The following is a 23,087-nucleotide window of genomic DNA, read 5'->3' on the forward strand; positions in this document are numbered from 1 at the left end:
AAAACGAAAAACCCATATTTGAGTATTTTTTAACTTACTTTTGAGTTATTTTTCTCTCCCTATTTCATTCGCTCCTTCTATTGTTGTCAGAGAGCGAAGAGCAAAACAACCCAAAAACTGAACCTTAGTGCGTTACCTCAAATTTGAGTAAGTGGCATAGTACTGGAAGTTGAGTTATTTGATCTGCCGGATGAGTGAAAAGAATTTAGCCAGTAGGTATTTTTTCACATGGCTGCAAATGAAAACAACTTCTACCCCATCAACTCAAAATTAGGTTAACGCACGAACCCCCGGAATTGAGTGGAAGCAACTCACTTTTGAGTACTTCATTTTCTCCGTGTATGGGGCACTGCACCAAAATGTATCTCTCCCTTTCACTCTTTCAAGAAATTTGTAAACAACAAGGCCAGTAAACGTCAAAATCACATACAAAATCAAAACAGTGCAGAGGCCCATGATCAGTGCTGGGAATGGTAATAGTAGTAGGCTTGAATTTCGCGAAAATCACGTGGCTCTCCCACTACAGTAGTTTAAAATCGTGAATCTCATCAAGTAGCCTATATTGGGTACATGATTTTCTCTAAATCAGTAGTGTCATTGAACGCTCTAAATGCGGGAAATGCAGCGGGAAATAGAACATTTTTCTACAGTAATTTTGGGTTGCCCCTAGCAACGGGTGTTTTGCTATTTTCAAGGCTTTTTGCCTACAGCAGCGATGGGCGTGAGTTTCACTGGCTTCGCTGACTGTGATTGGCTTTGTTTGACAACTGTAGAATGAATTTCAGATTTTTTCCCAACCCTGCTTATGATTACAAGTATACAAAATAGTAGGCTTTGTTCAGCATTAGCTCAACGGAAAAACATGCTGAAGACATAACAAAAAATTGTAAAACTGTGGAAAATTTGCTTCGGTTTACGGTACTTGTCACATAAATCATTACAAAAAAATGTAATGTTTGGCAACCCTGACTTCTTATGTTTCTCATGTTTATTTACCTGAAATATGTCTTATATACAAACTGTCATTGAGGTACAATCATAATAGCTGTGTTCAATGGCTTTGATCGAACTTGCTCGGGGTTGGTTGTACTAGCTCGTATTTTTTGTCAACAAATAACTGTCAAAGCTACTTCGAGCAACTCCAAGCTGCTTTCTCAATGAACGCTCTTTTTACTCTTTTTACTAATTTACCGGAATTCCACGTGAAAAAAAAATTCGCGCACTTAACAATCCGTATCGCTTCGGAATTTTTCTTTTTTTCTCAATGTTTACGTTTTTAAACGTCAAAAACACGAGCTACTGCGAGCTGGTTGAACTAGCTCGGACTCTAGCTTCCAACCTGTTTCGAGCGACTCGGAGTTGGTTGGACTCGGCTCAATGAACACAAACCCGAGCGACTCGAAGTAGGTTGGAGTGGCTCAATGAACACCAAAAGCTGACTCGCAAGTGGTTGCAACCAAGTTCGAGCAGCTCGTTGAACACAGCTAATAAAGCGAATAAAGCGCACAAGCTTCCAAAGATTACGTTTAGGGAAAGTGCGAATTTTAAATCCCATTCTCGGCCAAAAATATTGGCTCCAGATAATTTTCAACTACAAATCATACACACTCACAATGGTTTGCGAGAAGTGCGAAAAGAAGCTCGGCAAGGTCATAACGCCGGACCCCTGGAAATCCGGCGCTCGAAACACCACCGAAGGCGGCGGTCGCAAGATCAACGAAAACAAAGCGCTGACCGGTGCAAAGATGCGATTCAATCCGATGGCCGGGAACTTCGCGCCTTGCCGGTATGTATAAATATTGATTACGATTAGCTTTTAGGAGTAGAATTTAGAGTGGCCACCGATTGTCTGCTTTTAAATTCTTGGATTTCTATCGGTAGGTATAATGCATCATTTTTCTGGGTTTTCAAAAAATAGTTCACTGAATTGAATTCATTTTTTTTTTCTCTTCGGAGGGCTCGGGGCATTCGCTCCTTGGCAGTACACCCCACACTTGGGTATTCTGCATTTAATTGTAATTGTAATTGCGTTGAATACATCCAAATATTATGTTTATTTTGCTATTATAATTTTTCAAATTTGCGCTAAGCCTTTAATGATTTTTTTTATAGTGGGGCCAGTGTATTAGCTATTTATTAGAATAAGTGAAAAATTACGAAAAACGATGGACGTAATTTTTTAATCTTCCCTCAGTTACATACCTATGCATTCTACAGGATTTCACTGAACAGAATTGTTGAAAAGTGTCCAACTTCACCCCCAGTTTGCGGTACCTATCATGCATTTCCTGTTTTCCCGGTGAATTCAAATTCCTGTTTTTCCCGCTTCTTCCTGTTCGGTGGCCACCCTGTAGTATTGATTATTCAATAATCTATCTAACTTTTATTTTGCAGAATATGTAAGCAGAAAATTCATCAAGCCGGGTCGCACTACTGCCAGCAGTGTGCTTATAAGAAAGGAATCTGCGCCATGTGTGGTAAAAAACTACTAGACGTAAAAAATTACCGCCAATCGTCTGCTTGATGCGAATCGGATTTCGGAATAGTTTTTACAGTTAAATATTAAGGTTCTAGGATAATTCTATATAAATGTCTAACAAATCTTTTGGTCTTATACTTTTAACAAAAAAGTAAATATAAATACCTTAGGAATCACTGATTGCAGTTTCTGTTGTTTCGTTTGGCTCTACTGGGTCAGCCTTTTTCCGCTTTTGGGCGTAGCTTAGGCTGAGTTTGTCGAAGTCCAGAGGCATGATGCCTAGATCTCCGCTGTATCGATTTTTTGCCACCTGCAGATACTTCTTCCCCCGAACCGAAGTCAAACGTTTGTCCTGGATGATTAATACGTTGTCTGCTTCTTGGGAAGCCTTCGCTCCACCGAAAATCGAGCTGGTAGTCAAGTCGTCAGCATCGCGTTCCTTCCTGGGATGAATCACCAGGGTTACATGGCAATTTTTCCTCGTGGCAAACGTTCGAAAAGCGGCGATGATGGCATCTTGCTTCCAGTATCGATCTAAATGCTTGGTATCCTCGGAAACTCCCATCATGAACTGTAGGTTGTCGATGATCACGTGATGGATATCGTTCACGTATTGGGCATGCTCAATGGCCTCCATTACGACTTTGATTGGTTGCTGGCCATGGAAGGTCATGAAGTATACCGGTAACCTTTCGAACTCGTCTGCCCAGTAATCAAACTCCGATAAATGTACATCTAGGGGTCGTCCGGCCATTTGCCTTAAAAGTGTCGATGCCAGTCGAGTGTTTCGAATTTCAAAAGATCCCCAAAGCGTGGACACGCCTTGCAGGGCAAGATCTAAAGAGTAGTCAGACATGAAAGTAGTCTTTCCGCAACCGGTGGGACCGGTTAGGACCGTCAGTTCGCCTTTTCGATGTCCTTTTAACAGCTTGTTTAGAGTTGGATATCGCTTCCACTTGACCCCTTGCACTTTATCGATGTTCTGCAAATCGCTCAGGACATCTTGCCTTAGCGAGTGGAACGTTGTAATGGACTGGTGCAATATAGGTTGAGCCTTGGACAATATTGCTTTCAGATCTAAACCCAACGCAAGAGCTTTGGCCGGAGTTGGATGGGCGTCAGTCGGTCTAACAAACGTACATCGTCTCTCATCTAGTTTTTTGGCGTAATTTCGTGCGGTGTCCCACCCGGCTGTGTCGTAATTGAACCACAAAGTCAACTTATTATACCGTTCTAAGCCAGGAAGGCACTGTTGAGGTAAGCTTTTCAGATCGTGTGGAAGACATATGGCTGTAACTGAAAATGAGAATAATCGATATGTGAACATAGGTTCGTAAATTCCATGTCGCTCTATTTTCCACGGTGCCAGACCTTTTTTTCAGAATCAAATCTCCACCAAACCTGTGCTACTAGTCGACTTCCACATCCAAACTACATACTTGGGCAAAATTTAGAAAAAGAAATGTAGGGCTTATTGGGAGATACGCAATATTACACTTATTGGAAAAAAAAGTCCCCTCCAGAATCACCCAGACAACCCTCCCCTCACCCCAGAATTTTTGATAATAAAAATAAAAATTTAAATAAAAACATGAAGCTAAATCTTCTGATTCAATGTACATGATTCTTATTATTGACAAAAATCTCTGCAGTAGTTACGTTATTTTATATTTATGTTGTACAACTATAGTGAGAAAACCTCCCTTGTCTTACACAGTATCAGCGTGGCGGTTCTGACTTCGGAGGATCGCGCGATTGTCTTAATCGTCCGGCCATCGATCGAATGGTTATTTGTTAGAACTAGCTTCTTGTTGTATGCGATAAGCGCATTTTTTCGACATCTCCGTTGCAAAAAATACGGTGGTACAAAAAAGCGTCAATATCCTGAAAATTGGATTCCTTAAATTCTTTTTTTTTTCTGAATAATCAATCCAAATAATGCTGTTTCAGCACAAGGCAGCATTTTTACTGCATTCTAATTTCTCATGTTTTTGAAGGATACCCAGCTCGAGGTACCCGGTGATGAATTCACTATAGAAATCCATACAATATAATGTATATGTTATAACTTCAACTCGAATAATGTCCGAAAAAATAATTGAAAAAAATAGACAACATTACTAAAGGTTTTTCTCAGATAGTATAGAACAGGAATTTCTGTCGAAAAATAAGGCTTAACTTTCAAAATTCGGCATCGCTAGGTTTTCTTCAAATCAATGACAGAATCTTAACCTACTGTAAAATAATGTTACAAAATCCATCAGAGTATTTTCGCATGAATAAATTTATTGCTTGAACTATGTTTTTCCAAGAAAACTTATTATTTCATAAATTATTTGATTAATTTCAACCAGATTTGTAGCAGTTTTTTTTTTCAAAAAACTTTTCGATATTCTTTATAAAATTTTAGTACAGTTAACTCTCCCTTACTCGATATTCCGTATCTCGATATCGAGTTAGAGAACCATAGTGAAAGTTGGTTTTCATGGCAAACTCGATGGTCCCTTGGATCGCAGTTGCATTGGTTTTGTGTTCTGTATCTCGATATCTCCCTAAGTCAATATCGAGTAAGGGAGAGATGACTGTATAATGAAATATTGAAGGATGGCTCCAAAACATTTGAAAATCTCATGAAAATTAGTCAAGTAATATTGTGGGACTTGTTCATGTTGGAGGAAGCACAATTTTGTGCAACATCAACGTATCAGTTCCACTGTGTTGCGAAGAGCAATATGGCTGCATAAACGTTGACGGCAACAGCCACGAGCCATAGTCGAGGCGTTGCCATGGGAAACGATCGCAGCAATCTGTTGTTTCTTATGCTATGGAATTTTAAATAAAATTCGTTCTCTTGGCGTGTAGCCTTTCAGTAGTAAAGACGTGTTTTCATTTTCGCTCCCGAACCTGGTTCTGACTCTGCTAGTTCTCGAACAGGTTATCGGCCCAGCAAACGTGACCCGCGGAATTGAGAAGCAGAAGCCGTTCCAGAAAATATAGCTCAGGTGAGAAGTTCCCTGTTTTCCGGAAGCTGTCTGAAGATGGAGTGGGCACGAATCGTGAAGCTGACCAACACGAACTACGAGGCGTGGTGTTTCTCGATGCAAGCACTGCTACGACGCGAGCAAATGTGGAAGTATGTTGACCCCGGTACTCCACCCGACCCGGTGACGGATGCGTGGCGCGAAGGAGATGAAAAAGCGTTGGCCACGATTCAGCTGACGGTGGATGAGAGCCAGTACGGGCTTATTCGAGGGAAAGCGACGGCAAGGGACACGTGGTTAGCAGTGGTGCGCGTGACGCGAACACGTGGGTGGTAGACTCTGGCGCGACGTCGCACATGGCTAACAACCGTAAAGCGTTTTCGAAGTTAGATACGAGTGTTTGCCCGGTTATTTCGACTGCGAGTGGGAGAAAGATACGCACCGGTGGAATAGGGGACTGTACGATTGACTGCGTTGTTCGAAATCAAAAAGTTTCGGTTACGTTGACGGACGTTTTGTATGCCCCTGCGCTGAAGGAGAACTTGGTTTCCGTTTCAAAACTAGCGGCGAAGAAGGTAAAAGCTGAATTCGACGAGAAGCAATGCCAGCTAGTGTTCGGAGGTGAAACTATTGCGATTGCTGATAATGTTGGAGGATTGTATACTTTGAACGTTTTCAAAGAGAGTGCCATGATGGTCGGTGTTGTTGGCTCAGAGGTGATTCAAAAACGGAAGTATCGAGGAAGCAAGATTAAAAAGGAAGGATCTACTACCGTGAAGAAAAAGCCTGCGAGCGATGATGACGAATACGATTCGATCTCTGATGGTCAGTACGATGACGCATCGGAAGACGTATTTTATGATTGCGAGAATACGGAGACAGTTGATGTTGAGGAGGAGTGTTGGAGGAAGCACAATTTTGTGCAACATCAACGTATCAGTTCCACTGTGTTGCGAAGAGCAATATGGCTGCATAAACGTTGACGGCAACAGCCACGAGCCATAGTCGAGGCGTTGCCATGGGAAACGATCGCAGCAATCTGTTTTTTCTTATGCTATGGAATTTTAAATAAAATTCGTTCTCTTGGCGTGTAGCCTTTCAGTAGTAAAGACGTGTTTTCATTTTCGCTCCCGAACCTGGTTCTGACTCTGCTAGTTCTCGAACAGTTCATACTTTCAAAGCAAATTCCTCCTAATGGACATCCATTCCTTCTATTTCTACTTTTTATTAGCAAATTGATTCCGAAAAGTGTTCCCGGATTTACCCAAGCCCTTAAGAAGTATTTTTCCCGGATTTATCACAAGCCCTTAAGAAGTATTTTTAAAATACATAAAAAATGCGTCAAAAATTCTTCTGTTTTTTTTTTTCTAGAAATTTTGCTTCAAATCGGATTATTCATGAATTAAAAAGAAAATTGTTTTTAAATGTCTCTTGCCTTCGAATCTTCAGAAGAAATTTGTTGAAAACCCTCAGGAAAACTTTTGCTTCCAAAATAAGCATAGTGTTAAAGGAATCTGTAGAGAAACATGTAGCAAAATAACAGGGAAGGGAGAAAGGATTTATTAAGATATTCATAAAGTAGTTTGTATTGATCTTCCTTAAAACGCTTCGTAGGAAACAATTTTACTCATTATTGGCAGAATCCATATTCTTGGTTCGAATTTTGTGCGATACGAGGGCGGGGTTTCTAGAGGCTTTTTGGCAGAATTCCAGTAAACCAGAAGTCAAGGAAGGATAGATTTCAAGGACAATTTCTAAGGAAGATTCTGATGGAACTTCTTGAGAAATTTGTTTTAGTTGTGAATTCATTAGAGAGGTTTTAACTATCCCGTAATTTACCTCTAGAGAAAAGGTTATAAATAATCATTGCCCATCTATTGTTCTACTTGCTTCACCATGTTGTTGTTTCTTCTTCCTTTGCATGACGCTTTGAGGAACTTCGTATACAAAAATCTTTCCATACTCAAAAGAGCAACATATCATAGAATCTATAAAAAGGTAAATTATAATAGTTTTTAAAAAATGCAGAATTCTTATGGTTTTGATTTCTGAAACTCCATCAGGAATTCCTCAACAAACTTTCAAAGTAATGCATAAGTTCTCACTAAGATTTAAATTCATTAAAATCCTACATTACGAATTTTACCACAATATATCTTCCGTGATGTTTTAAAAAAATACCGGCAATATTTTCGCATTAAACTTCTACAGTACAGTCGAATTTCGTTCGCTGCACTACGTTTAATTGCACTTCGTTTTAATTGGGCTCCCGTTAAGTGGGCTATAGCCTGTTAAATCGTTTCGCGCGACTCGTTTCTCCTGTGTGTGTTAAACGTGTTGATATAAAAATTGAATGTGGTTCGTTGATGCTCGATTCGGGATGGATTTTAAACTACAGTTCTCGCATAATATTGGATAACGCCCTAAAAGCCATTGATAACCAGGGGTGTAGCTCGTTGTTTCTGAGCAAATGAAATAATAAGCATCCAAACAATCACCACTGGCAGGTAGATAATGATCCTTTCTTTACCAAACGTGTAACTCCATTAAAATGCTCAGAAACAACGAGCTACACACATGGTTACCAATGGCTTTTAGGGCGAGATCATAAGTTATGCTAGAGTTCTTTGTCGACTTTTCGTGCGTTGCGTGCATTTTTATAAGCAGAATTTTACGGCTCACGTTATTGTTCATGAACTAATCTATGATGACGTCACGCTACAATTTCCAGCGGGAAGAAAACCTTTACTGCGGGCCATGTTTACAAAAAATGGATAATTTCGCTGCGCATTCACCCACTCAATGAACCCTGCACGAGTTCACTAATTTGACGTTTGAGCGGTGCCAAGTTCATTCGTTACCATGGGCACATAAATAACACGGCACCGCTCAAACGTCAAATAGTGAGCTTGTGCATTGGTCCATTTGCATCCGGTAAGCATTCCTTCACTGGATGTTGGTCCAGATGTCATTTTATGTAAACACGGCCCGCATTTAGAGCGGAAAAGAAAAAGAAAATCGACAATAAAAGAAGACCGTGGATAAGTCCATTGTTGGAGGAACGGCGGATTGCAGTTTCGGAAAAGGAATTTGATGAGTTTGTTCTGATCAGCAGCGCATGATCAAAATCAACCATTCGTCGGCCACAACGTTTACGAACGTATCCTATGGCACTACCCTTTTCATCAACATTCCGCAACATCCCGTAACACCTATGAGAAGTCCGTAGAGTTCTCTGCATCTCTCTTAAATAGGTGTTCAATCAATCATCCTTTCCCATTCCCCAGCTTTCGCAAGGACGTGGCCAGGACAGCTCTCGTCTATTGGAGGATGCGTCAATCTTGTCTAAGAGTTAGAGGTTAGTCTCAAATTTCTGACTTTGATAACGGACGGGAAGGAGGCAACCTGGTCTAGGACTGTACCACCTACGAATTTGTGCGAAATGCTTAATGCTAATGCTAATTGGGTCCTAAAATGTTTGATAAAATCTTGTTTTTATTCAACAACACGAAAGAGCATGTTATTTCAACTACTTTAGCAATTTTTCCCGGTCAAATAACGGCTATATCATGTTTAAACATTAATTTTGAAATTGGGTCCATATATGAACCTTGACACTTGAGATCATGTTTGACGTTCGCTTAGTCGACAAAAACACCACAGGGGTTTTAGTTTTAACACTGGGGTTGTTCCTATCTGACATTTCGGAAGGGACACGGAAAACAAAATTCACCCAAAATTTGAGTTTAAGCCAAGGGATGTGACAAAATCTAAAAAAAAACATAAAAAAATGTTTTTCGGACTTAAACCAACGGAAAATATTGGAAAATTGAGTAAACATGGGGTAGTGCTTCGTGAAGCCCAAGCAGGACAGTTTTTACATTCAGAAATAGTGAAAAGTGAAAAATGAAAAAGTGATTTGTTTGATTTGTGTCCTTTTTGGCTGCCCTAAGTTCACCGAACCATCAGGAAGTGACAGGCAGCACATAAATTTAGAGAATCAATCCGGTGAGTTTGTTCCAGTATGATACTTTTTCTTTTGTGAGCCTTCCAAATCGTTTTTGTCCGCGTCATGGAACTTCTGATCGTTTCTTGAACGGAAAATGTTATTTTCGGAGTTTGATAATTATGTTCAGATTGCGCATTCTGTCCGGGCGGGTGTTACGCAACTAACAATCGGTTGTGGATGCTTTTTAACCGTTCGATGACCCTGGAGGGATCGATTCTGCTTTTCGTATAATTTGAGCAGAAAAAACGACTGTGTTATCCTAGGGTGTTTAGTTCGAACGCGCTTCCTTTCGTTTTTCGATTATCTAAAAATACAGTACAGTACTGTTTTTCAAAAGGCGTGATTTTTTTTTACGCGTATCGTTATTTTATACAATCCGATGACCCTGGAGGGATCGGTTTTGCTTTTTACTGGTTATTAAGCAAAAATATTACTGCACAATCGACAAGCATTTCGCGAAATACTATTTATACTATAAATAAGCTATTGTTTTCTCTTTTGATTGCCGGCATTCAAAAGATTAATTTGAAAACGCTTAAACAACAAATATTTATGGTCTATCGCCAGCTTTCTAGGCGAATCCTGACAATATACCTTCCCCAACCTCCAACTCCGTAGCACTTATGAGGGTGTCGCTGAGTCGGTGGCCTCTCATTAAGTAAGTGCTACATCAACATTTCCTTCCTCTATCCCAAGTTACGGTAAAGATGGGCGTGGCCGGGAATAGCGATATTCATGCTTTTAGTATTCTTGTTTATGATTTGAACAATGTATACTCCCCTGCCTTGTTCTTGAAAGTAGTCAGGATGAGATTATTAAAAAGAAACATGAATGTTGCTAGTATCCAATCTACGAAGTATACCGTAACTACGCTAACGCTAACGCTAACGCTAACCAACGGAAAATATTGGAAAATTGAGTAAACATGTGTTTTTAGCCTAAACTTAAGCGTTTGGCACTAAAATCGGGACAGGGCTTTAGGACCCTATTGGATTCTTCTGGTGAGATCAGAAAGTCTGGGAATGATTTTTCGTGGGAATCCCAGAACGAACTCAGTGAAAACTGGTAAATGAGTTCTTGAAGAAAGCACTGAAAACTACGCAAATAATTCATGAAGAAATCCTCATAGGAATTATCAGAGCAATCTCTTCAAAGCACGTGTTTGAATACCTGAAAAGTTCGTGGAAGAATCACAAAGGACATTCATTGTAAGTTTTTTTTTCTTGAAGGAATTTCTACTGGATTACAAAAAGAATGAATCTTTTCCGTAGTAAAAATTGATATACAGTCAACTTTCGTTCGTAGCACTAAGCCCGTGGCCCATCTAGTGAAAGACTTTCATTAATCGGGCTAAGTTTTGAGCTGCCAAAAAAAAACCGATTACAATAGAAATTCAGGACTACCAATATTGACAAATTGCAGTTTATTTCAGAAAGTGACGCTTGCCTTCGTTATAAGTGGGCTATAGCCCACTTAACGGGAGCCCAATTAAAACGAAGTGCAATTAAATGTAGTGCAACGAACGAAATTCGACTGTATTGATAAATTGATGAATAACACTGATGTGCCGCGAAATGAAACAAAATAACAAATAAATAAAATCAATACAAATCTGTTAAAATGACTAAATTTGTGAAAATCGTGAATATTGCAAAACGGATCTCGATATTTGGACATTTGGTTTAATTGATGATACATACAAGAAGCATGTTCTTCTCCCATGTCTAGTTTGAGCTTCATCCATGTTTTTCTTCTGGTTGTCATTTGTCATTTGGTCGAAGTATCATAACTTGCAAAAAGCATATTCTTGAAGCAACGATGAGGTTATTTCATGAACTTTGAACGTAGCAGACGTAGGACTAGTTTTACCTATTATTTATGTTTGTCTCTTGGTCCACCAGAAGGGACCTCAAAATCCGCTCGTTATCTGGTCATCTGGCCGTAGTATCAAGTATCACCATATGGTCGAAGTAGGCATGTTCTTACAGCTACGCTGAAATGTCCATATAGGCAAAAAGCATGTTTTTACAGCAACGCTGAGGTTATTTCATGCAGTTAGAGTAGTCACATGCCTAGTGTTGAGCTTCGTCAATGTTTGTCTTGTGGTTGGTCACCGGAAGTGACCTCAGACTCCGCTCATTGTCTGCTCATCAGGCCGAAGTATCAATACATGGAAAAATCATGATTATGCTGCAGCAAGGCACCCGTTAAAACGTAGAACGATACAAGCAGAAGCGAAGACAGCAAACCCATCTATTCCGGAATAAAAAGCGCCGCCTGGAAGAATTGGAGAGCAAAGAGATGGAGCAGCTGTATCGTTCTCAAGAAACGCGTAAGTTCTACAAGAAACTCAATGCATCCCGCAAAGGCTTTGTGCCGTGAGCCGAAATGTGCCGGGATAAGAATGGAGGTATCGAAAGGTGGAAGCAGCACTACGATGAACACCTGACTGGCGCAGAGTAAGGAGACCAAAGCAGCAGGAGGAATGGCTTCATCAGTACGGCGGATGAGGGAGACATGCCAACTCCCACAATAAGTGTAGTTAAAAATGCTATCAAATAGCTCAAGAACAATAAAGCAATGGGCACGGACAGGTTGGCTACTGTCTGCACCGATTGACAGCCAGGATTTAAGTCACAGAACAGCTACCGGAGGAGTGGAAGGAGGGAGTAATATATCCAATATATAAAAAGGGTGACAAGTTAGAATGTGAGAACTATCGAGCAATCACCATTCTTAACGCAGTCTATAAAGTACTTTCCCAGATAATCTTCCGCTGTCTATCGCCACTGGCAAGCAGATTTGTGGGAAGTTATTAAGCCGGTTTTGTGGACGGACGATCGATATCGGACCATTTTTTTATGTTGCGGCAGATCCTCCACAAGTGTCGCGAATATGCAGTCCCTATGCACCACCTATTCATCGATTTCGAAGCGGCCTATGATACCATCGACCGCTTCCCGGGAAACTGACACAGAAGACTACGGTAGCACTATCTATGCATTTCATAGCGTGGACTTATACCATCAAAAGGGGATATCTCGATAATGGAACCTACGAGTTTTTTTTTTTCTCAGACGTGAAATTTAGCTACGGAAATCGACCGGTGAGCACAGATTGGAAGATTTTTTTCTTATAATAACGGTCTTGGGAGCACCGTGTCGACTTACCATTTAATTTCGCCGCACTCAACGCAAGTAGATCCAGAACGTTGAGCACTAGAACAGCAGTAGATTGATCTTTGGCAGAGGCTTTAGTTGCCGTTCCCGATGAACACTTCAAATGCACCAAACCGGAACAATTCGCTTCGGGAATGGTTCGTTCTATCACCATGTCTTCGCCAGTCTGATTCGTTTTACTAAGTACTTTATAGCCAACTATCCTAGATTCTACATCAGTTAGAGGAACATATAAATGGCATTTTTCATCGTCCCATCGGGATCCTATGGCAACTAGACTTGATACTGGAATTCCCTGCAGAATAGAGAAACGATGAGTGTAACAGTTACATAGCTGGTAACGACTGACTGACTTAAAATTGAAACTTTAGAGACCTCATGCCTAAAAAAAGACCAGACAGAAATTAGAAAGAGCACAAACAGGAACCAAAAAAAAAAAACAAAAACCAGAAGGTAAAAATGTCTATTTATATAATCAGACATTTTTAATGACATTTATCACATTTATGGTATTTTTTGAAAATCCCTCGTGACATTACGACAACAATAACTGCTCGCTTTACTTTATGCATTTGTTAATGGTTTTCTCGTGGAATTTCATCAGGAATAAGATGAAGATGAATCGAAGCCAAACCTCGAATTATCAAGAGCACAAATCTAGAGAACCAAACACCCGTTTGAGCTAAAAACTGGATCAATTGACATCACTAGCTACTGACAAATCGATCAAGTTTTCAGCTCAAACTGATGTTTGGTTCTCCAGATATATGTTCTTGAAAATATGAGATTTCAGGTACATGTCCTATGTTTTTTAGATATTACTACGAAAATGTCTTCAGGAGTTAACAAAGTGTTTGTTGTACGGACTTCCTTGGAAATTTCTCTAAGGATTTTGTTCATGTTATACGTACAAGAAATTAATTTGAATTATTTTTTCCAAGGATCATCCCAGGAATCAGTCCTGAAACTCCTGTACAAACTTGAAAAATAACTGGAGAAAATTCTGGGAATTTTACAAGAGTATGCCCCATTGAATTTACTAATGGAAGCATCAGAAGAGAATTTTATTTGTAGAAAATTCCTTTTGGCATCCCTTGAGAAATTGTTGGAGGGATTTCTGGACGAATTATTTAGATAATTGAGGGAAAAACCCTTTGAAATATTGCTAGAAAGATCGCTGGAAGAGTTCCTGAAAGTATTCTAGAAGAAACCTCTGGAAAAACATTTGCCGTAATGCGTGAAGAAATAATTGAAGAACCTGTAAGATTGTCTGGAAGTATTGTTTTGGCCTCTAGTATTTAGCACGAAGAATGTTTTACAAGAAAAAAGGACAAAAGTGACTTTATAGACCATTTCGGTGAAAAAAGTGATTTTCCATAAAAAAAATAAAGACTTTCTGTAGACATTCAAATAAGGATCACATTTCTACCTGCTACCAGCACTGCAGTTACTAAATATACAACGGATGAATAACTCACCTCCAATCCCAATGTCCTACTGATGTATTCTACGAGCATTTCATCGACCGCTACTGTCCCACTAGGAACCTCAATGGACTTTTTCAGATCCGCCTTCTTGCCGTCCAGAAACACATCCCTCAGCTTACGCAATTCCTGAACCGTCCGAGCACTTTTGCTATGAGGCATGAAAAACTTCTCTATGTGGTCCCAACGGCCCAAATGCTGACAAGAGGAACAGGTAAAGTGGCCGGTGGTTTTATTCACGTATATTGTTTCCCCTTTCGCCTGGGAGCTTTCCAATTGGCCGGGAACGACATTGCAAACTGGACACACGGTACGAATGCAAGTGTAGCCCTCCGTACACTCGTAGGGGGAGGATTTGATCGCTTTCTTGACATTGGATATGGACGGTCCCGGCAGCGATGGATCATCTTTGATGTCGAAACTGCTGGAGGCGTAACGGACTTGCCACAAACACGGTGCAACAAATGCCGGTGATGGCGTAAATCCGCCTTGGGCGACGACTTTCACTGGACGCACTTTATAACGTAGCTGACTATTTATTCTGGAACCAGACGACAACAGTTGCTTGAATATCATTATTGAACATGCACACAAAATAAATCTTTCTAGCAGAATCAGGCACAATTTACAATTTTGTAAAACTATTCACTGAATTAAACCAAAACCGCGTTGAACTGGACCGAATACAAAATATTGCGCGCATTGATTTGTTTACATCGGAATCCAGCCGCAAGCACGGCGAGCACTGAATGAAATTTGGTTATGTACTCCGTTATATACTGAAGTACATGGGTTGTTTACATCCAGAACAGTGTTGCTAAATTTGTAAATTCAAAGTGCTATCTATGTGGCTGCGTACTTTTTTAGCTGCGTGATCACACTAGTAAGGTAACCAATATAATTTGGACTGCTACATGTTCTTTCCGAAAAAAAATGAATTAACTTTCACGCTGTTGTGCATCCGGCTAACTAGACCCCCTACTCTCAGGCAAATGGACTATCGAAATACATAGGAACCACTTATGAAAATTAGCCACAACAAATCGGGTTGAAATTCATAGCTTTGCCTTATGAAACAATGCCTTTTATTAAGTGTTAAAAATCGATATTACCAATATAAGGGAGGGGGGAGCCCCTGATAAAAAAAAACTGGCTACGCCCATGTTCATCGCCCTCTTAAAAGTCTATGTAATCATGTAACACATAAAAATTTGAAAAACAGGAACAAAATAAAATGACCCGATTTTGTCAGGTTCCCCATTTTGTCAGCCCAAAATTCATCGAGGGGCTGACAAAATCGGATCTTTACTGTATATGGATGAGAAAATATCTAATTGTATTGTTACGTTTGTTCCTTCTCAATCCAACCGCGGCGATAGCCGAGCGGCTAGCGTTCGCGCTTGACAATCGCCAGATCCTCGGTTCGATTCTGGTCTGCTGCAAGTTTTTGACCATGCTATAGTAATTTTTACTATACAAATGGTACCATGGTAAAATTGAATGCACAAAATATTCTAATTAAATTGCGAATTTAGTCTGCACAAATCAAGTGGCGTTGTGTATTTAATTTAACCCTCTGATATAGTATTTTGAACCGCAACGCTGTTCTCAGTGTAATTGTATTGTTACGATACTTAACAACCCATACATTATATGCCAAAACTACATATAGCACACAGTGAACTGTTCATAACAATATATTCTACCCTGGATTTACTACACATTTTCGAAATTTCTTGGCCAAAGGCTTTGTAATCTTGCTATCAAAATTCACCGCTACTCTTTTTAAATTCTCTTTTTCGGCAGTAAGTGTTATCATCAGTGGCGCGGGAAGTGGGTAGGACAGGTAGGACATGTACTACGCACGAAAACACCTGGGTAGGACAATCAATGGGTTGTCCTTCCCACGATTCAACCAAAAAAGGAGAATAGCTTGAAAAATAAATGAAACTATACATCATTTGTTCAAACTCGATCAACGTCGTAATAATGTTATGGAGGATGGAAACACGATAAGGTCATTTTTATGCCTAGTAGAGCGTGACATGGCTTGTGCATGACCTCCGAAACTTCTGGCTCACGAGAAGAATGATCGAGAATATTTATAAAGATGATCATGGGAAACTGACTCTAAGAATTATTAAATCGAACTTCTTAATTATGAATCAATGGATAGTCTTTGAAAAAAAAAAACTACGGACAATCCTTTATATGGTCTGGGACAAAATGCCGTGAACATTCCTGGAAGCAATTCCTGGAACATCCATAGAGACTTATCAGAAGATTAAGAGAACTCCCACAGCACACTCTCTAGAAGTCCCTGGTTGATACAGAATCGCCGTAGAGAATGTTCGAAGTAGTTCTTAGTTAATTCTTGCAAAATAATTTGATCAGTTTCTGCGCGACAAAATGTTGTTCAAGCATCTTTAGTTTTTCTTGAACACTTTTGAGAAAAGAAAAACTGCATAAATTCACAAAATTCTTCTGAACGGAGACGAACCAGCCACTGGCTCAAAGTCTCCTTAATAAAGATAAAATAAAAAAAATAACACAAAATTCTTGCCATTTAAAAATCTAATATCTAGAAATAGATAAATAAACTAGAACAACCTCATACCATGAGCCATTGACTGTTAAGGCAACCAAATTACTCTATTTTTGTCAAAATTGATTAATAACATTGATTTAAATAGAATAAAATCATATAAAGGATATTCATATTTTTAAATATGAATGATAACAAAAGTTGATCCAATGAATGATGTTAAACACCGGATTTTTTTTTGATAAGGTACCGCGGGGCAAGTGGGTAAATGGGGTAAGTGAAAACAATTGATATATTTTACTGAATATGTGAATTAACGTTTTTAACTCATGCGTAAACCTTTGAGTCCATTGAGAACATTACGATAGGTAAGGGATTTCTGAGATTTTTCAGCCATTATTGCATAATAGAGCGAAAAATTGTTAACCTGTCAACTGTTACTCCGTAACAAGTTGGCGGCGTACAATCTTATTTTAATATTTTCAGTGGAAAAAAGTTGCGGAAAATAATTTCCTGTACCACTTCTTAGTTGTCCTTTGTGACAGTTTCAAACTGCAATAAAAAAAGTTTTAGAATTAATTCGACGTAGACCTAAAAATAACTAAATTTAAACACCGTCAATTTTCTTATCAGGTGGGGCAAGTGAAAAGTTTATCATTAGAGATTGAATTTGTGTTTTCTCTTTAAGTAGCCATAAGTAAACATGGTTCGCAATTATCATAGAAAAACATAACGTGCTAATAATTCAAGAAACACTATACTCAAGCGTTAAAAGCTTTTAAAAATCATGGAACTTCTCTAAAAGATGTTGTCAAACATTACAATATTAATATGTCTACTTCGGGCAGCCAATTAAAAGGAAGACGTTGACTGAAAAGTTGCAATATTAGAGCACACACGGAAATCTCGTGGAATGTCTATGTAAAGCTAGTTCAAAACATAAAAATGGATTGCTGTCCTATAATGTAAGAACATTGGAAATGTTGCAGTTATAATGTTGTCGAATCATTTCAACTAACATAACTGAACAGAAGAAAATTCAAGTGAAAAGAATAACATTTTCTTTGTTTACATGTTACTTATGTTATTGTTCATTGGGAAGCCTTAACAAATGTTAAAGCTAATGGAAATCGTGAATATAACTGTTTGTTTTTGAATTTATTGTTTAAAACGGTAAACTTTTCACTTGCCCCACTTTTGGGGAAAGCGAAAAGTAAGGAGACATTTTTTAAAAACTTTTTCTGTATTTTTTTCTTCAATTTTTCATAAAAATCAATTTTAGCATACTGCTTATATTTGGTGGGAGTCAAGCTAAAAAATATACACGACCTCGTTTGTTTCAATTCAAAGTCTCTAGAATTTAAAGAATCTCAACTATGCGAATTTCATTACCCACTTGCCCCACGGTACCTTAGTCCCTTTTTCCTTATTCTGCAAATCTTATTTAAATTCTTGAGGTATCATAATCATAATTGAGAGGTTATAAACAAAGGGATGTCAGTGACAAAAACCTAGCATTGGGAGTTAATTTTTTTCTTAGCTTTATTGTGCACAAAATATTTGCCGACGTTTGTCCTACCCATGGTTTCGAACGTGGACACGCCTCTGGTTATCATACTTTGTCTATATTTTTCCCTTGCTCCCTTATCTATCACTGCTTGTATTGTACTATTCCTATATCCGTTAAGCCTAGCCGTCTCAAAGTTATAATCCAGTTCTTTCGATTTTCCCGTTTCACTTAAGGTGAAACATCTCGGAATCCAAAGATGGCCGGCACAATGGCCGACTTCTCCCCCTACTCACGTTTTCAAAGGCACAAAACTGGAGAAATAGTTGGCAAACTTTCCTGATCTTCTTATTTTAAGCTTTCTGCTAGTGCACAAATCCAAAATAAAAAGCGCACTGTTGTGGGATGCTTTCTTCGCGAGATTTGTGCCTTTGAAGTTTTAGTGCAATCTTAGAAGTTGATTCCAAATCGTTTCACCTTAAAATAAGGATTTGCATTATATGTATCATATGATGAAAAGACGCCATTTTATGTTGATAAGTGTGGTTGCAAGCACTCGGAATAACTCGCATAGTATTAGTTGTTTCCGGTAATTTTAAAATTCAAAGCGAAACAATTCCCCTGTAATTAGCAAATCCAGAAAAGGTAGTTTATTATCATTTTCCTCTTCATGAGTAAATTTTATATCTTGATGGATACTGTTGATTGCTTCAACAATTTTTAAAACTCATTGATAACATATTTCTATGTTGAGTTTATTTACGCAAAACAGTATCTAAAACCTTCCAGATGGTTTCCATATAAATAAAAAGAAAAAAATGCGTATTTTAGTCTAGAATAACAATTTTATCTCTTCTTTATATTCTGTTTTTCAATTTCTTGCAGTTTACTAATAAGTAACAACGAATCTGAATCAGTTCAACTTAGTTTTTATTCAAGAAAATTTAATCCAAAGAAATGATTTTTCAAGTTCATGTTGTACCTACGATAACCAATCGTTTTTTACATTACTGTTGCTTCGGGTAGAATTTTACAAAAATCTGAGACATTGCGTAAAAAATCTTGTTCTTTTGTGTTTCTATTTTTACTACTGAGTCTTCGTCAACACCAAGAATTACTGACTGTTTTCCGTTTGTTGGTTGCAACAAACGGAAAACACGCCAGTACTTGATGTTGAGATTCTTATTTAGTTTTGAAATTAATTGCAATATTGTTTCCAGTGGATTTTTCCCAAGTTTGAGTATCAGTGGTATTGAATTGAATCATTCTATGGAGTGGTTCAGGTGCTGACTGAGCGAGTATCACAAAGGGGGCACTATTTTGTTAAGCGAAATTGCCGCCAAGGTTGCTTTCAACCAGTCATAATTGAATTGATCTTTGGCGGTGAACCAAACTACTCCAAAGGAGATGCCAGAACCGAGAAACACTGGTTGCTGTTGGTCTAGAGATATCGCTACTTATCGCGTCACTAACTCAGACATTAGCTTATCATGAAAATCCACATCGTTCTCTGGTCTTTTAACTACCAGCCTCATACCATTGGGATCCTCCGTACGCCCTTTCTTGTTGGTGTTAGCAGCTGGAGATGCCGCCGTACGCTTCGTTGTAGATATAGAAGGCGTCTGCGGAACATCTACCACCGGTGACAGCAAAAGGTTTTCTTCAAGATCCATCATCCTTAAACCAATGAATTTAAATATATTATAGAGTAGACGACATCAAGCTGTAAAAAAATAACATAGGAGGACTAGGGGAATAATGAGAACACGGGGCGACCCTGGACACCCCCTTATTCTCTGAGAATATACATATTTCATTAAAAAAAAAATACACTGTATGAAACCTGCATCGCATACGAACTGTTTGTCAGTATAAATGTTTATGGTTTGCTTCAATTATCCTCTAAAATTTGACATTATTTTTTTTTCTCAGCTTCAAATTGGTTTATAAGCAAGGTGATGAAAAAATCTATTTTTTGAGCAAAGTAACTAAGTTGTACTGATCACGAACTTGAAAACCAGCCGAGGGTAACTGAAAAAGATTGCCATTTTATGGTCCTAAAATAAGCATTTGCTTAATGTGTCCATTATGCCCCTAATCCCCCTACAAATGATTTAAATATACTCATCAGAGGATTATTTTTATAATGCATAAAAGGTAGATAATTAAAATATTTAACTAATTAAAAATATATTTTTTGTAATAGGGTAGATGTACCAATAGTGGAAGTATTAAGCACGATTGAACTTCATTTAACCGCCTAAATTCATGAAGCGAAATTAATGTACATGTTAATGTTGTAACGGAAAGTAACGAGCATTGACTTAATGAGAAAAATGATTTCATCGCAGTAATCCACAGCATGTCAGTGAAAAATAATACCTCCACTATTGGTACACTGTTCCTTTAGTTGCGGTATATTTTTAATTTGTGTTCCTATAGTTGCGGTATCCGTTGTTTTATTATGGGATCCTCCACTATAGGGACACTTTACCGCAACTATTGGTACAAGTAAGAAAAGTTTTGACAATTTGAGTGATATTTCATCAGTTTTAAAGCAATTTGAACGGTGTTTTCAGCTATTCCGTGTATCAACAAGCTAATACGTCGGTTGGCAGTGTCGGTTCTGTGAATAGTGTAATAAAATCAGTGAAAACGGTACTACCGCAACTATAGGAACACCCACAACTAAGGGAACGCTTACCCTAAATCAATTTTAATATAGTTCATTGAACAGTTAAATTAAAATTTCAACAAATTAAAACTTATCATGAAATTTGATTATTTTGTACTGTTTTTACTTGGTGTGAATAAACATTATTTTTGACCAGCAATGACATAAATTTTCTCACTGTACGCTAAATATTCAGCTTGGATCTGTCCTGACCAGTGTTGCCACATTTTTTCCGAACCTCATCTGTGTTTTCGGCCGAAAAAATCTTTTTTATCTTAGGTCAACCTCCACAAATCTTGGTAAAAATCTGTGTTGTGCAAAAATCTAAAATTTATTTTTTCAAGGTGAAAAAGAACCTCTGCAATCGTATTGTATAGCTGTATTTTGGCATGTTTATTCGAACTAATTTTACTAAAATTAAGTTTAAGTAAGCATAATTGTTTCTAAAAATTAAATTTTGAGAAAAACTCAACAGAGTAATGGCAGTTCTGCTTTATATTTACCAAAACTGTGACCACAACACGTGAAATATCCTTAAATTTTAAAAATCTGTTTTATCAAAAAAATCTGTGATCTGTGATCACAGATATCTGTATGGGGCAAGTTGATCGGGTTCCTTTTTTCGGCACGTACGGCGTTTCGTAAAACCGTACAACACGCTCGTGAAGTGCCTGCTGTTTCGACGCCATCTTCGAATGAACTGCCAGCACCCGAGCGAAAAGCGTTTACGTAATAAATGGACGCGGTCAAAGATCCTAACTGAACTGCCCAACAAGCGTTTCGATAACGGCGCAACCGAAATTTTTTTGGCTGGTTTTGACGCCAAAATTATAATGTTATGAACATTTTCAATCATCAAAGAAATTTCTATTATCGAAGTTCCCTGAGAATTACAGGGTTTTCCAAGGTTCAATAAAAGTCCCTGATAACACCAGGTCATCCAGGTAGTAGACACCCTGAATGAAGAAAACAAAAAGAATCCTTACAGCAACGAGGAGATAAGTGTTTTATTCCTATAAGAATCTTGCGAAAAAAAATTCTATAAGGATAATTTTAAGATAGTTTTTAATAATTCAATTACTGTATGTATAATGGGTATGGGTATTTGCTCAAAGTTTGCTTCAGATAACAAAACACAGAAATCCTTCCAAGAGTTTCGTTTTAGATATTTTCAAGAATTGTTCTAATGATAACCACATAAGTTCACATTAGAGATTCCATAAGGAATTTCTTCAAAAGATTTTTTAAGATTTTTTTTCCAGGAAAGAGTTATAAGTCTTCCGGGAATGTTTCGAGTGATTATACCATTTCTCAAGACTTCCACCAAGATTCCAATTTAGAACATCTCCAAGAATTAAATATACATATATTCATCATGGATCCTGTAGGATTTGTTTAAGATTTCAACCAGAAATTTCTCTAAGAATATCTTAAGAAATTACTCGTAAGATCCTACCAAAGATTTTTTTAGGAATTATTCCGGAAATTCATTTGAGAAATTTTCCTAGGAAGTCTTCAAAGAATTTTTTTAATCATTTTTTCAGGGATCTCTCCAGGAATATGTAAAGGATTTTTTTTTTCAGAAATTACTATTGAATCTGTGAGGTATCTGTGATTCCAGAAGTAACATCTGATGAAACTTGATTATGTCCTAAACTATCCCTTGATCAACACCCACAAAGCTATATGAAAGAACTCATGAACTCTTGCGGAAGTCTTGAAGGATTTCGAAGATAAATTTCTAAGATAATGGAAAACTTTGGATAACAAACTGAAAGATTCCCTTACAAATTATCAAACGAAATCTCTGAAAAACTACGATTAGTGAAATTCCTGAATAATTACTGTTGTATTACCTGGTATAAAACTTTAAATTAACTTTTGAAGAAGACATTCAAATATATATACTTGAGAAATCACTCGAGAGATTGTTTGGAAGAACTGGAGAAGTAATCCTTGGATGAAATGTTGGCGAATTTCCTAGATATTTTTTTGAAGAAACTTCATGAGGAATGCCAGGTTGAATTTATTGAGAAATCCCTGGAAGTTTGTTAAGAGTGTTCCCTCCAATCATTCCTGAAGGATTTTTAGAGCAATGCCGGAAGTAAATGTGGATGAATTTTTGGAGGAACCCATAAGAAAATGTCTGGTATGACACATGGAGAGAATGGCGTACTTGTAGATTTAATTGGAAAAATCCCTAAACGAATTTCATAAAATAAAAACTTT

The 23,087-nt window shown here is 38.1% G+C and overlaps 2 protein-coding genes across 2 annotated transcripts; one reads left to right on the plus strand and one right to left on the minus strand.

Moving 5' to 3' along the window:
• The first annotated feature begins 1,304 nt into the window (after nt 1–1,304).
• LOC110678347 (cysteine-rich PDZ-binding protein-like) lies at nt 1,305–2,656 on the plus strand. The gene is made up of 2 exons (XM_021851100.1): nt 1,305–1,786; nt 2,395–2,656. The coding sequence occupies exons 1-2, from the start codon at nt 1,614–1,616 to the stop codon at nt 2,522–2,524; spliced, it is 303 nt and encodes a 100-aa protein (XP_021706792.1). The 5' UTR covers nt 1,305–1,613; the 3' UTR covers nt 2,525–2,656.
• On the minus strand, nt 2,569–14,893 carry LOC5577487 (twinkle protein, mitochondrial). Its single transcript, XM_001663355.2, has 3 exons — nt 14,127–14,893; nt 12,640–12,943; nt 2,569–3,775 (listed from the first exon to the last, which is right to left on the minus strand). The coding sequence occupies exons 1-3, from the start codon at nt 14,706–14,708 to the stop codon at nt 2,646–2,648; spliced, it is 2,016 nt and encodes a 671-aa protein (XP_001663405.1). The 5' UTR covers nt 14,709–14,893; the 3' UTR covers nt 2,569–2,645.
• Nucleotides 14,894–23,087: the final 8,194 nt, after the last annotated feature.

This window comes from Aedes aegypti, chromosome 3, assembly GCF_002204515.2.
Source record: "Aedes aegypti strain LVP_AGWG chromosome 3, AaegL5.0 Primary Assembly, whole genome shotgun sequence".
Classification (NCBI taxonomy): domain Eukaryota; kingdom Metazoa; phylum Arthropoda; class Insecta; order Diptera; family Culicidae; genus Aedes; species Aedes aegypti.